This window comes from Diadema antillarum, unplaced genomic scaffold (genome assembly GCF_040938485.1).
Source record: "Diadema antillarum isolate AM-2024a unplaced genomic scaffold, OU_Dant_1.0 seq00000768_RagTag, whole genome shotgun sequence".
Lineage (NCBI taxonomy): Eukaryota > Metazoa > Echinodermata > Echinoidea > Diadematoida > Diadematidae > Diadema > Diadema antillarum.
Window position 1 is genome coordinate 3,323,468 of NW_027271658.1, and position 15,307 is coordinate 3,338,774.

Below are 15,307 nucleotides of genomic sequence, written 5' to 3' on the forward strand. Positions count from 1 at the left end.
TGGCCACATGAAATGAAACAAGAACGCAGTTTGTCGAACAGATATGAACAGAGAAGAAATTGATGTAATAAAATCACGCAAAAGAAAATCATGATACTTCTATTGACTTGGACGGAGCGAGCCGGAAAAACAAAGTATTATTCCAAATTTTGGATTTCAACTTGCGTTTGGATTATTTTTGTACGTGTATGCGTCAATTTTGGGTTAACATAGAATAATTATACATACTTCTGATGCAAGCCTGCAATGCTGACAAAAATCAGACCCTGTTAGGTATGACGTGAGCCTTCGTATTTCATACTATAATACAAAATATATATTTCTTAACAGGTATCAACATGTCATATCGTGAAAAAAAAAATCCACGACAATTTGCCTTTTCATATGAATAGTATTAAAAAATAGTATGAAAAGGGTCCATCCAATACGATGGAGATTGGAGAGAGAAATTGATATGTCTCTCTGTCCCTTGCTGTACCCAAGATGTGTGGTATGTTTCTTTTTACCAATGTTCGTTTCTCCATCTCCCCCTCCCTCTTTGTCCATTTTCTCTCATTACCCAGGAAATGTATGCTTGGGTTGCGGTGTTCATCCTCCCCGTGAACTCAGCGGCCAACCCCTACCTCTACACCATCTCCACCCTGGAGCGCTCTCGGGAGAAGAGTAAGGGCACACCCCCCACACACAGCACATGGAAGAGCGAGTGCACACGAGAGCTTAGTGTGGGCGATCTAGAGATGGTGCGCTTTGTGCGGCGGGACAGCGGTGCTCCCAAAGGTGCCGTTCGAACAACCTCGGGTCGCAAGTCACTTTGTGTGTGCGTGTGTGCGTGCGTGCATGTGGCCTCTGATTGGCCAGAAGTGACTGGTCTTGAACGTAGGCGTACGAATGAAAACTGTGCCTGCTTGGAAAAAAAAAAAACGGCATCAACAAAAAAACGTAGTACATGTAGTATGGTCGATTGCAACTTGCGAAACAATAACCTATACAATTCCATCTCCCCCCCCCAAAAAAAAAAAAACAACAACAACAACAACGCGAAAGGAGTCAATATTGGCAAAAGCACACAGGCTATCAATGTCGGGCGTGGAATACTCTGTATAAGTGGTTTCTTTCGCGGTGGTTTTATTTTCGCGCTTTTCGCGCTTTGAGGTTGAACCGCGAATTTAACATCACGCGAAAATGTTTCGAATTCGTCGCTTGTTACAACGCTATAATTACCGACCGCGAATTTAAACACACGCGAAAAAGTCGGCACCGATGGAAACCGCGAAAGTTTCTGTACGCGAAAGAAACCACTTTTACAGGAGTATATAAAATTGAAAATCTCGTAGATTAGCAAGCTAATTCTCAACCGACATGGATGATAATCATCTCTTTTCTGTTCTTATAGTGAATGTTCGAAATATCTCTGCAGAATTGTACGTTTGTCATGCTAGACGTGGGGCCTACACTACTAACCGTGCTGGTGAAAGCAGGGCTCGATAACATAATTGCATCAAAACGCATGTGTTGCAGGCATGTTTACAGTAAAACCTTTCAGGCATAGGACCTCGGCTAGATGTTGTTATTAGGAAACAAAATATCTCCAGCTTCATTGATTGGTGATTATGAAAGGCGTGAATAAAGTTAACCCATTAATTTTATTATATCTTGATTGCACAGTACCTTTTTTGGCTTTAAATTTCGTCATTAAACTGCCAGAGAGAAATCATTCGTGGTCGCAATCACGAAGGGAGCAGAAAAGCATCATGTACAAACAAATTTTTTGCCTATTCTGAAAGTACAGCATATACCTGTTCTACATGTAACCACTGCATTATCATATTTGTACACTGTAAATGCGGAAGTGCTCGTTCGTCTTTAACACACTTTTCTGGCGAACTATTTCAAAGTTCCTGCTTCCTACATCCCATATCCTATATAAAACATTATAGTCGAGTGGATTGAGAATAATTGCGATTCTCAGGGCACATTCCTTATTAATTTATTTCGAATGTATTTCACATGATCTATGTTCTATGGTATATAGTGCATGGTATGTGCTTTTTATGCACTGCACTATGAAACCATTTTCAAATTTAAGTTCTCGAGTCTTGAGATAAGACTGCATGCTACGTTAATATTGCACCAATGCGGAAGAACAGAGATGCCTTCTATCAGGTGTGCTTAAAGGGATGGTATAGTTTTGGTTGAGATGGGGATTCAGATTTTAACTTTTTTGTGAGATAATTAGAAACCACTTATATAAAATAATAAAATGCATGCGACTCGAACAGCAATTTCAGTTTATTTGATGAAAATTGGTTCTGAAATGGCTGAGATATCCAAAAAGAAAATAAAACAAAATAGTCCTGATGAAAGGTGGATTTCATCTTTTATTAGGACTACTTTATTTTTGGATACCTCAGCAATTTCAAAGCCAAATTTCATCAAATAAACTTCAATTGCTCGTACGCTCTTTATTATTTCATAAAAGGGATTTCGAATTGTCTGACAAAAATTAAACCCTGAATCCCCATCTCAACCAGAACTACATCATCCCTTTAAATTGTACTGCCACTCAGTCGTGAAGTTGCACTCGAGCAGTTGGAGCCCTAGAAACGCCACACACACACACACACACACACACACACACACACACACACACAAAATCTTGAAAATAATATTTTTGGCTGATAATGCAGGAAGTATAAAACAATTCCTTCCCCAATGAGACTACTCACTACTGAGACAAGCAGACAACCATGACGTGCTTTGAAGAATGTAAAATAGCAATTCTTTTTTTTTTCAATTCAATTAAGGTAATCTTTAAAAAAAATGTTAGTATGTGACCAGAGTTTAGTAAGGTGACAGTATAACCTCCTTTCATGGTTGTAATCAGTTGTATCATTTTGTGAAAATTTGAGGAACTTCAAACTGCCATGGATCTCTTATCTTGTTCCCCACTATGAAGAAACTTCCATCTTTCTGTTGCTATTTTTTCATAATCTACTCAATTCATTTAAAGATACCAGGAGTACGGAGGGATATTACACTTAAACACCTGAATAGAAAAAAAAAACAGTCCTACATGTTACATGTAGCATCTATGTCCCCTCGCTTCGTTGCCTACATTGCTGTGTTTGATCAGTGGCTTAAAATTGAATGATGTCCAAACTCATCGTAAATTCTACTGTGAGCATGGAAATTACCCACACAGCCTGGTGCAAATTGATCATAAATAAAATGATGTGTCAATCTTAAAATGATATACCTTCTCTTGTCTTCAGATGAGAGCTCATAAACCCAGATACGATCGGGATGATTATGTTTCTTTATTCACTTCAACGAGTTATTAAACTTGTCGTTTACACCGTCATTCTACTCAAAACATTATCAACCATGTCACGTAAGCCCCATTATTCCCGTAATATGCCTAGGAATTATTTTTATCGCCAGCAATTAAATGTTGGGGCAGTCATCCAAACGAGGTATCCCTTTCGTTGTGTTACTTTCGCTTGTTTGAATAGTTACAATGTGAATTTGGATCCAAAGAAAAAAAGGGTCATGCTGTGCACATTGTTAATAGGCGCTGTTTAGCAGCACTTATCATTTCAAGAAACAACCTTAATATTTTGAATGTTATTTTTGTTTAACAGTGTTGTAAATATGTTGCTTGTTAGAGTGCCTTTATTCTTATTTGATACATAATTATTGTCAAATATTGCTGTTTTCATTATAGCGCCACTGCCACTACCATTCTTTTTTTTTCATCGTCAAAGTCTATAAAAAATACACCAGTTTTACATAGACCCCGATAACAGATAGAAGTGTTTTCCAATTATCAATCAAATAAAACGTTTCATTCATGGTTTCACTGCAAACAAATTCTTCATTTCTGCTGGTGGAACATGAACAGCTTCTTTATTCCTCAGCCTTTCAACTGCGAAATTCACTGACACAATACTCTGTCTCTGATGTTTGTTTTTTTAAAGTGTTTTGAATTAATATTATCCTGATTGGATTGGATCAGATGTTAGTGAAATTTTCACAGAGTGTTTAACGACGTCATGAACACGAATTATGCTATTTTTTTAAAATCTCAGGCACTCCAAGTTTTCACGAATCTCAATCTTCTCACTTCTCCTTTCAGCAGGGGATTTGGCCAGCCCCTTCGTGCGCTCCATCAATCTAGACCTTTCTGAGAACCGGGTCATGCCAGTGGTAAGCAGCCGATGTCGCACCTTTACGCTGGCGCACTACTTATCCACGCCGAGTCTCTACCTGTCCGAAGTCGACGTGATGGTGATTGAACGTGACGTCGGCAGGGCGCTTGAGTTTCTTCATCGAAATGGTTACGTGCACGGTCGCGTCACGGAAGACTACATTCTCGTTGATAAGGTGATGTATGATATTAGTTCACCCAAATATTTGTGTGGATTAAGTGAATGCAGCAATATTAGTAGAACACATCTGTGAAAGTATGAGAAAAAATGGACAATTCCTTCAAAAGTAATTAATTTTTACAGTTTTCGTGCAGCCATCGTTGAATGAGATAGGTACTAAAGTTTGTGACTTCATATGCGAAGAAAAGTTTAAAGAAATTATATCGAAATTTAACATATTTTTTGTCTTCTTATCCAGTGATGTGGCGGCACTGAAACTTTAAAAATCCATAACCTTTGAAGGGATTCACTCAATCAACACATATATTTTGGTGAACTTGTCCTTGTCCTTAAGTTTCATTAAATATTCGACTTTAAACTATTCTCTGAGCAAATAAAGGTGATATCGTTTTTTTTTTTTTGAGAAAGACAAGCATGAAGTATAGACAGAAATAGTTGGACAGCCTCAAACATTTATGAGACTCACTCATGTTTATTTCTAGATGTTGTTTCCGGATTGAAACCGAGAGCATAATTCTCAAACCCATCATCGTTTATTATATCCTTCCTGACCGTTTGAGCCAAGTCCACCGACCCCCTTGCAATCAGGGAAAGGATAAATCTTGATTAATTTATTTCTCAATTTCGGTGTTTGATCGTCAACAACGACAATTTGAGCTCTTACAACGTGGCTTTTCTTTGTCTTCAGTAAAGATGCTATTTCTTTTTTTCCTTTTCAGGATGGTGTGTGCCACGGTTAACAGCCTAAAATATTTGCGCAAAAGATACAACAGTCATATCTCGTTTTTACTCACATGAATAAAAGACATATTTTCAAGCTACTGAGAGCTGTCATATATATATATATATATATATATATATATATATATATATATATATATAATATATATGACATATACATATGATATATATATAATGATATATTATATATATATATATATATATATATATATATATATATATATATATTATAATGTTCATCTTGGAACTTTCCACGCGTTGGACTTCGAATGTTGTAATAATTAGAAGAAAGAGTCTCAAGTACGCCATAGATCCAACGAGAAGCTTTTTTATTACAAAATTTTCGGTCTGCCTCAGACCTTCGTCAGTGCAAAGACAATGATGGACAATGATAAACATGTTGTTATGATTCATGTTTATCATTGTCCATCATTGTCTTTGCACTGACGAAGGTCTGAGGCAGACCGAAAATTTTGTAATAAAAAACTTCTCGTTGGATCCATGGGGTACTTGAGACTCTTTCTTCTAATAATCATATATCATAATACATATTACATATGTATATATAATATATATTATATATACATATAATATATATTATATATGATTGCCCCTAAATGAAGGTGGCATGAAACTCCGAGTAGCAATAAAATACGGATGAACCTGCTGTCAACCGAGTGAACTTGTCCAATACTTCTATTATATATAGATATATATATATATATATATATATCATTACCACTGAGAAGAGAGAGCAGGTTATGGAGACACGCTATATACGTCGCAAAATTTCATCACTGTTTTTTATGATATTATCAGAAATAAATACAAATTGTAATGGGACGCAGAAAAAAAATACATAATGCATGGCAAAGAAAAGATACTGATGAATGATTTATTTTGTATGTACATGTATTTTCTAGTGTGGTGATAATTTCTTTGATAGACAATGTTTACGTGACAAATATTTGGCGGAAATCTGATGCACGTACTTACTTTGGCATCACATTTGTATTGCGCTTGAAAAGAGCGTGCTGAACATGGGAGGATATGACTTGCCTTTTCTTTTCTCATCCTTGACCTTTCAGCTTTAACGAAGAGAGCATACCACTGAACAATGCAGATATTACATGTACAATGCAGCGCGTGCACTAAATCAATCACCCGCGAACAAGCTGTATAAATATAAGCGAGGTACATGTTCCTTTGACCCACCTTATCATAACATACGTTTATACAAATATTGTACTTTAATCTACACCACAACGAATATATATGATTCGCATTATATACTCAGCGCATACCGTGCCATTCAGTCTTGGTCCTTACACCCCCACACATTTTGGAGAAGGCTAAAGTCCACTTCCCCAACTCATCAGCTGCTTACAAACTTTTATACTTTGTGGTTCCGCTTTGGTTGTGATATCATGCAGCTACACGTTAACGTAATGGCAATATTACTATTGACCCATTCTGCTTGTCTTTATAACATTGCAGTGATACAAACAAAAATGAGATCAGGCTTACAGCCTTCAAGTAGCTAAGATTCACATAATATCTCAAAACGCAACAAAAAAATGTAGACCACTACCAGTGACTACGAAAACTACATGAAAAGGAGTGTACGTGTAACACAACCCAAATATTAGATTGATCATGAACACTTTGGAGTGTATACAGAAATATATGCACTTCTACCTTCCTATTCTGTGTAAAAGGTTCGATGGACCTGCCATAACGATATAATATAATGAAAAAAAAATGTTGCTAAAGGTTACTTGCTCTTACAACGACTTACTAAAACGGATATACATTTGCTTGAGAAGATGTATTGTTATTGACTCATATTTCTCCTCGTCTTAAAAAAATAGTTCGCGGTCTTATGCCAAAAGGGCCTGAAACCAATTCCACCAGTGTCATGCCAGTAGGCCCTTAACGCTTTAGACTTTGTACACTATTAGTGCCCTTTTGGTATAACAGGGGAAGTTCTTTGAGGCCCTTTTCGCATAAGGCCGACGAACACGTGATGAGTATGGCTCAATCTGACAGCAAAACATTGATACAAGAAATACTAATGATGTGTGCTAAATGAAGGTAACCATAACAAAAATGCCAAAATTTAAGGTGGTTCCATAAGAATGTTGATTACTAGAAAAGTTGATTCAATGGGCGTAAGATATTGACATAACGATAATTATAATGATACAATATATTTGTAACGCACTTAATATATTTGTTTCTACGCTTAAAACATCACTGCCCTTACTACTGTACTGCACTTAATAAACTTGATTATCCTCTGGGTATAATGCTTGGAAGATCCTTCAATTTGGTTTATTTGTTTGTTTGATTATTTGTTTTGTTAAACGGCGTTTGAATGTAGCATTATTTGAGCAGTATCATACTGAAAGCAGGGGCGGATCCAGGAATCCGTAAAGAGGGGGCGCCTTTGAAAAATTAAAGGGGGGCGCACGCACCCCTCCCCATTTTTCTTTTTATTTCTTTTGTTTTAACAAAAAATAAAGGGAGCCGCCCAGTGCGCTCCCCCTGGATCCGCCACTAGAAAGCATGACATAAATGTGGTTACTCTGTAAAATAAATTATGTTGCAACTGTGGCTGACACATGGAAAGGGAGACACGCTTTTGTCTCGTACTTGAGAGATGAAATTACCTTTTTTTTCTCCTCTAGATGGCTCTTTTCTTCATTCTCCGTATCATTCCTAACTGAACAATAAGAAAAAAAAAAGATACGTGAACTCTACAAAACCAGCAAACATAGTATGCATAATTTATGAAGTTAACTCCATCACCATTTGAGTATTCCTAGAAAAATTCTTACTTCAAAGCATGCGATAAACTTCATTTTTTGGTCAGTGCATCCAGAAATCGCTGGGTAGCTACATGAAACTGACTGTGTAATGTTCAGCCTGTTGTCTGGATTGTTTTGTCAAATGTGACAAATGTGGATCACTCAAATGTGAATTCCTTCTCACCTTATAGCTGTCATATTTTTAGTTAGATAAACGGATCAAATTTCAGTATTCGCAACATGGGAGAACTGTGTCGAAATGTGTTGGGAACCCTATTTTTACAGTCCAAAATTGTGTTATCTCGTAAAAAAGAGAAATGTGAGCCTATTAACTTTGTCGATTGCTCATTACAAAATTACAGTTGTTATATTGTTTCATTCGTTAAATGTGTATCACGAAGGATACGAACTTCGTAAAGTACGTTCATACATATCGAATTTCAAATTGAACCAAACCATTACAAATTGCATCACTTCTAATACTAGTAGTTGTCCAGGAATACATACTTGTCTCTCAGTATCATAAACAACAGCCTTTTCGCGCAAAATCAAACTAGTAAGCAGACCTGCCTAAATGACACTTATGTGATTAACATGGCACACGATATTCCGTTGTGGGTCACAATGGTAGATACATTGTACCACACGAATAAGAGTGAATCAAAGAATACGTCTGTATTACAAGGCTGAACCCACCAGTGGCTCAACTTAAAATTTGACAAATGTTTCTTGAACACCTTAGTTTCCAGAATCTCTCTTTTTCTATAGGAATCCTTCTCATGGATTTCAATAGACCAGAATAGTATCAATTCACGATGTTCTTAATGCATGCATAGTGACAAATGTTATGTGTCCTAGTTCCATGGAAGGATATTTGTCCCCGATGATTACATGAAAAAAAAACGGTGACATGAAGGACATAATCTACGAGCATCACAATAGACTCGTTGTTCAGAGAAGATCAGAGATATCGGCTAGGCAGTCTATCCCTCTTTGCTTGGAGAAAACAAGCAGCTGCTCTCCATCACACGTCACCATCTTGCCCGACTTCAGGACGCTGAAACCCTCAGCTCCGATAAGTCCGTTGGCCAAACGTGGGGCCGGAAACTCCAAGGCTTTCTCGATCACGACTTTCCCGGAAGAAATATCCTGTAATTCCTCCACGACGCACCATCCGCGTGACGAGTCACAGTACAAGTGGAACATCGTGTCCGTCCCTCGACTGGCCGTCAGCACGCTTAAACATTTGTCCTCCGATTCCTCAAGAAACTCTGTCGCTTTGGTGGCACCCATCTTGTCCACAACACAGACTTGCTCGCCGAACATTGCCGAGTGGACAGCGATGCCCGATCGTAGGATGTGTATGCCGTGGATCGGTATCATAGCATCTATGTTAATCGTCCGTAGCCAGCGAACGCCAGAGGGATGGTAGAAGTGGATGTTGTTGCCTCCGTATGGTGCTGTCAGTATGCATCCATCGTTGTCGATGGCAACGCATACGGCGCCACACCCTGTCTGTATAGAGGTTGGTAGGGTCAGCTTTCGGAGGAACTTCCAGTCTTCGTCGTACACGTCCACTTGTCCGTTCTTCCTGCCGCAAACAAGTATCCGTCCGTCCTGTGAGGCACAATTGAATAACTGCGTCTTGTCGTCCAGCACTCGACGGGAAATCTTTGTATCAATGTTGGTGACATAGAGATTTTTTGTCTTTCCGTCGCTGACAACAACTTCATTTTCACCAGCTGTACCTCTAAGGACAGGGATACTGATCGAATCCATCTTGATCTTGTGCTCAAGCACCCATCTTTCCTTGTGACCATGTATCTTTCCAACTTTCTCACCCTCCACTCTTTCGAAGGCCACACCGCGCATGACGCCGAAGATAGTCTTGATCGCTGCATCTGGGACGTCATTTCCGTCGAAATTACCATTGTTTATCAATTGACTTTCGTCGTGTACAGTCTGCCCATTAGAGGGCACATCCGTCACCATCTTCGCTATGTTGGCATTGACCTCTGATGCATGTGATCCATGGTATTTTCCCTTCAATTTTTCGATGTAAGCGTGAAGTTTGATATCGAAGTGGTGGAGTTTTTTCAGCAGTGCCTTTTTTGTCTGTTCTATCTTTCGGCATGTTTCTTCAGACTCAAAGAAGCAATGCTGTCGCTTCTGGTCCCTTTTGTCGCAGATCCGTTGAATCTCGCGCTCAGCTTCAGCGTTGATCTCCGCTATTGTTTTCCGTCGCTTTTCCGTGGTCCTGACGATCTCGTCGTCGGTAGCCGAAACGATCTCATTCCTCACAGCTTCAAAGTGGGCATCGACTTCGCTGCTAATGCGATCCAAAGACTTGCGGAGCTTTTCTCTATCTGCCATAGCTGGTTCCACGGTTTGTGCTGCAGACAGAAATTACTGTGAATGTGCAGTACGTGGCCACGATCACTTTTCCGCCGTCCTCTTTCCTGCAGGGTACAGCAGTGCTATCAACTCTTTAGCGTTTTTTAGGCTTTTTGTGGCTTATTTTGCGGCACACTTACTCTTTGAGGGGAACACTGTTTCCACACAGCCCTAGAGTCAACACACCTGACTCATATGTCATGTGCACCGCCGTACATAATCATCACACACAATCGGCAAGACTGTATATAATGTAAATAGTGAATCGTGAATGGAATATGACGGCAAAATGAAAGACACGCCCGAGCGCACAAATCATTACCGTCAGTGTTCATGAGAACGTTGAATGTTTTGTCGCTGCAGGTTTGGTGATCCACAATACGAACCCGGCGTGGTGCTGTTTCGGTTTCCACTTTGCATTGGTTTAATCCTTGTCTTGGCGCACTTTTCAGCAGAGTAGCTACTTGAAGTTGAGCATTGTATTGCTGGTTCACAATTGTTGATGAGGAATACGTTCTTTGGCGCCTTTCCTCATACCATTTGACATCTATTTCTCTTGAGCAACTTCTCACACTATCTCAGCGCAATTCGATTGCCCTGTAGTTTCCTGCTTTGTCACTGAATTCCTAAAGCTACACCGTCCCGGAATCACAATAACCCCAACCGTGCGTCGTTACCCAAGCGGAACAATACAAGCTCTCTGTACAGAGGCCGGTCTCTTATAGTATTATCACTGTCAGAGCTGCTAGTTTCCGCATAGTGCCCTCGTTAAAAATAGTGAAGCTTTTTCTTACGCTCGTGTTCCGTCTCTATAGTGTCAACGACATGTAAAGCCTCTTTCCCAATGATATTTCATAAATTTTCTTGTATACAGTTTGTGGTTAACGTAGTCATGAAACAGGGCTACATAGTTTGTGCTGTCTTCACGCATCTATATTTGTTTCCACGTCTGAAAATCAGATACAGAAGTCGCGTTATTTTGGTTACCAGTGTTTAGATTAAAAATAGCAAAACAGGCAAAGTAGAAAGGTCTGGTTTTGTTCGTCGATTGCTAATGGGAAGTGTGTTAATTGCTCAGCTATTATTTTTGTTTAATTTTCTCTCGAAAAACATGAACACAAATACAGTCAAACCTAGCTGGCTATAATGGCCATCCAAGGGAGAGTAATTTGTTCAGCTTATTATCTTTTATTTTCTCTTGAAAAACATGAACACAAATACATGTATAACAATGACAACAACAACGACAACACCTGATTAGGTGAAAAAGATCAAGTAGAGTATGAATACCTGACAGCCCATAAAAGAGAGTGTCCTATGATGTGTGTGTGTGTGTGTGTGTGTTTGTGCGTTCGCGCACACGTGTCTGTATTTCTGTGTGTTTGTAGGCCCCCTATATGTTATTTATAGGCTTGTATAAAGTATAGCCATGTACGGTTATCGTGAAGATGTCCATGGACTTAATTGTGTATACAGTCATGTATCTGATTGGTGTATTAGTATTTGTTTTCTTTTTTTTTAAGATACAGTGTAGGAATGAGAGGAGAATAAGTTTCCAGTCTTACGTGAAACTAAGTTGAATACTAATAGTTCTCTTCACAATATTTACTCAGCACTTTTCTTTGCAGTAATGCCTCGAAAGAATACAGCCAAGTGCGCTTGAATGCAATCAGTTAGGAATTCCAAATACCTAGAGCGTGGTATTTGATTTTCTTCAAGAGGACATAAGTCACAGTATAACTTTTTCAAGACTCGGTGGATTATCTTCTCATGGAAAGTCCACAGACCAACTCATTCGTTGTTACCCAAATGAACGTAATCGTCACTACAGCTTACACTTTAGGTTGCTTCACGTCTGATCTCTCAGATTCTTGAGTTAATACTCCCCCTTTTCCCTTTCAAAACTTGTTTCCTAATTTTCTCCTTATTTTCTTTGCTTTCCCAGCCGTTTGTGTGTGTGTGTGTATATCATCATATTCTATTTTTTTCACCAAGCGTTTTTACAGACTGACATAAACGTAAACAGATGATTTTCCCCTTTCGCGTCTATCTTATGACAAACTGCAAATGTCTGTGTTTACTGGGTTACCTATATCTGGAGGGCATTGCTTTTCGTTGGAATCACATTATCAATGAATTATCATTCTTTATTTGTTTTATCTACTTTTTTTGTATAGGTACGCACCATTGTGTATTTTGTTATCATCATTTAATTTTCCGAAATAATGATGAATAAAAATCAAATTGAAATGGTTTGAATTAATCTACGTTATCTACTGATTCAAATCACTCAATCCTTGATGGATCATGTAATCATACATGTACTTAATATCCATATTACCGGAAGTGAGCCACATTGGAAGCAATCTCATGTATACTTTTCTCAAAGAAGTACTTCTCTTTAAGATGCAGTCCATGAAAAAAAAACAACATACATGAAGTACTGTCTTCAGGGATTGCAAAAATGATGCTGTTCACAATCTGACATGTTGACTATTTTTGCAAACTTTGCCTTAGAGGCATAATTTACAATTGCAGATGAAATAAAAACCCAGCATTAATGCTTCAAAATGGTTCAAAAATGTGAGTTAGGGATAGAAACAACCAATGTAAAAATATGAATTAGTATAATCAATTGTAGGTATTGTTAAATACACAAATTGTGAACAATGGTTATGATAAAAATGTTTCCAGACTAAACCGTCTACAGTTACGGTTTATTGAGAAAAATAGTGATATTTCCTTGTATTTTAAGTTCTAAGTTGCAAAGTTCATATATGGTAGGATGTTTTGTGATACAACTGACCTACACATATATCTTGAACATTAAATCACTGCTCACAAAGGTAAACAGGACCTTTAATCAATCTGATAAAAAGGAGGAAAAAAAGTGAACTTCGTATGAGTCAAGGTCCGTTGTCCAAGTCAAGTGATTTGCTTCTTGATAACGGTCTCCTCCTCTTGTATGCTTAAAGATTTGTCATGAAATATATGTATCATTCACATGATTATTTGCACTGATAACTCTTGGGAGAAAATAATATATCAAGTACAGGGGTAGGGGTTGAGGTTTGAATTTTCTTCAGTTTGTCTCCGTCTAACAAAATGAAATCTGTGAGATCGCAACTGTTGATCTGTAATTCAACGATCTCACAAGTTTCATTTGTTAGAGAGAGACAAACCGAAGAAAATTCAAACCTGATAACTCTCGCTTATATTTTCCTGACTTATGAATATATTTGATATTGTCATACTTATCTTTTTTTAATACAAGTGAAGAAATAAAACTTACTGAAACTGAAACAAAGTCCTCGAGACTGAAGAAAGTGCATCCACCCGAGCTATTATTTTCGACTCTCGCAAGACTACTCTTTCTGGTCTGTCTGTCTGTCTTTTTCTCAGTGTATATCTCTAGATGTTTCTTTGTAATTATGTTTATGAATAAATATTCGTAGTGTGTAGGCCTATATGTATGTATGTATGTATGTATGTGCGTACTGTCACTTCCATTTCAACGGTCATTTCATTTAACTGGTTTTGATTTTCCCATTCCTCCTCCCCTATAGGATATCCGAAATAATAGGACTGGTGCTTTCTTGATCATGAGAGGAGAGGAGCTCGAACCAGTCGAAAATGGTTTCATCGACTCGGAGAACGAGGATGCTATCGACAGCATCAGCAAGACTGGTCTAGAAGTTGCCGACGAGGACGACGAGGACGACGAGGATGACGATGAGGAGGAGGAGGAAGAGGAGTGCCTGCCGCTGTTACAGCGCGATTACCAGCAGCTGAGGACTTTGGTTCTTCGATTAAAGTCGGCCATCTATCCTTGACCGATGCTGGGTTCCTGTAAAAAAACAACTCTAAATTCTTGAGGATCTGGCTGTTGTGCATAATACTTCACAGCAATGATACTCTCTGATATTGAATTCGAAACACGCAGGCCCTCGTGCTGTCAACTGATGCATGGACTTGCCAGATCCGAAGACTTGTCGCCTGTTATCATTGCTGAGTTGTGAACTCGACTGGTGTTTTGGGAGGACCTTTTTCTGTCCCGCCATGTTTTCAGTCATGTCCCCATTTTAGTGAGTGCCACCAAGGTGAATAACAACGGTACTGTCGCACTCAATGTCGAAGCTCTGGACGTGATTATTACTGATGTCCTGCATCAGCGCAAGTGCAATAAAGACAAGTATACGCAGTTCCATTCAAATTTGATTTTGTACAATGATAATGAGATATGCTGATTTCAAAGCGTTTGAGTTGGGTACGATATTAATTGAAGGACACATGCTTACGGAAAGCCGGAAGGTCTGGAATTGTGAATGCTGCTTATTTTCATATCATTTTCCCAACAGTAACCTTATAAATCATGCACAAGTATAAAGACGCAAAGTAATAAAGCAAAACGCGTGCATCTCTCGTTCGTATCATTACATGCTTCTTGCTTGATGGCATTAAAAAAAATCAAACTTTGACATGTACTCCAATGTCTGAAGTACAAGATGCTCATGCTGCCTGGTTATACTGCACATTTCGGGGGAGGTGTGCTTTCTACCAAAGAGGGCGCAATAATTTTGCAAATGTCTCGTGTTGTTGTTTACAACACTTCATATTCAGTATCTACAAATCTTGTCAATTACAGTCAGACTTTTTGTGTGTAACTATTCACCGTCAGACTTTCGAGTCACAAAAGACATCAATTTCTCACTTAGTTTTAAAAAAAAAGGATAGAGGTAAAGATGATATACAGTTTCATAAAGGGTATGAATATGAAATATTCCGTTGCCCTGCATCACTCACTTCTTTTTCTTTTCAAGCGTGTTATCATTGATGCGATATAAGTCATGACGTGTGTCGTATTATGAAAACTTGTGTTGTCTTATCAACAATAAGAATCATAATGATGAAAGGTTTCAATTATTCTTACTTGGGAAGGAAATATCTATATCTTTTAAAGGAACTCGATAGAAA

At 38.4% G+C, this 15,307-nt stretch overlaps 1 protein-coding gene and 1 pseudogene across 1 annotated transcript; one reads left to right on the forward strand and one right to left on the reverse strand.

The window, feature by feature from the left end:
• The window catches only part of LOC139738799 (uncharacterized), a 126,687-nt pseudogene extending 112,349 nt beyond the window's left edge, over window positions 1-14,338 (forward strand).
• LOC139738785 (uncharacterized) lies at window positions 6,011-11,000 on the reverse strand. The gene has a single exon (XM_071649423.1). The coding sequence runs from the start codon at window positions 10,310-10,312 to the stop codon at window positions 8,891-8,893; it is 1,422 nt and encodes a 473-aa protein (XP_071505524.1). The 5' UTR covers window positions 10,313-11,000; the 3' UTR covers window positions 6,011-8,890.
• Window positions 14,339-15,307: the final 969 nt, after the last annotated feature.

Excerpts from the sequence above, each read along its gene's own strand:
- LOC139738785 (XM_071649423.1), bottom strand. The coding sequence starts at position 10,312 with ATGGCAGATAGAGAAAAGCTCCGCAAGTCTTTGGATCGCATTAGCAGC.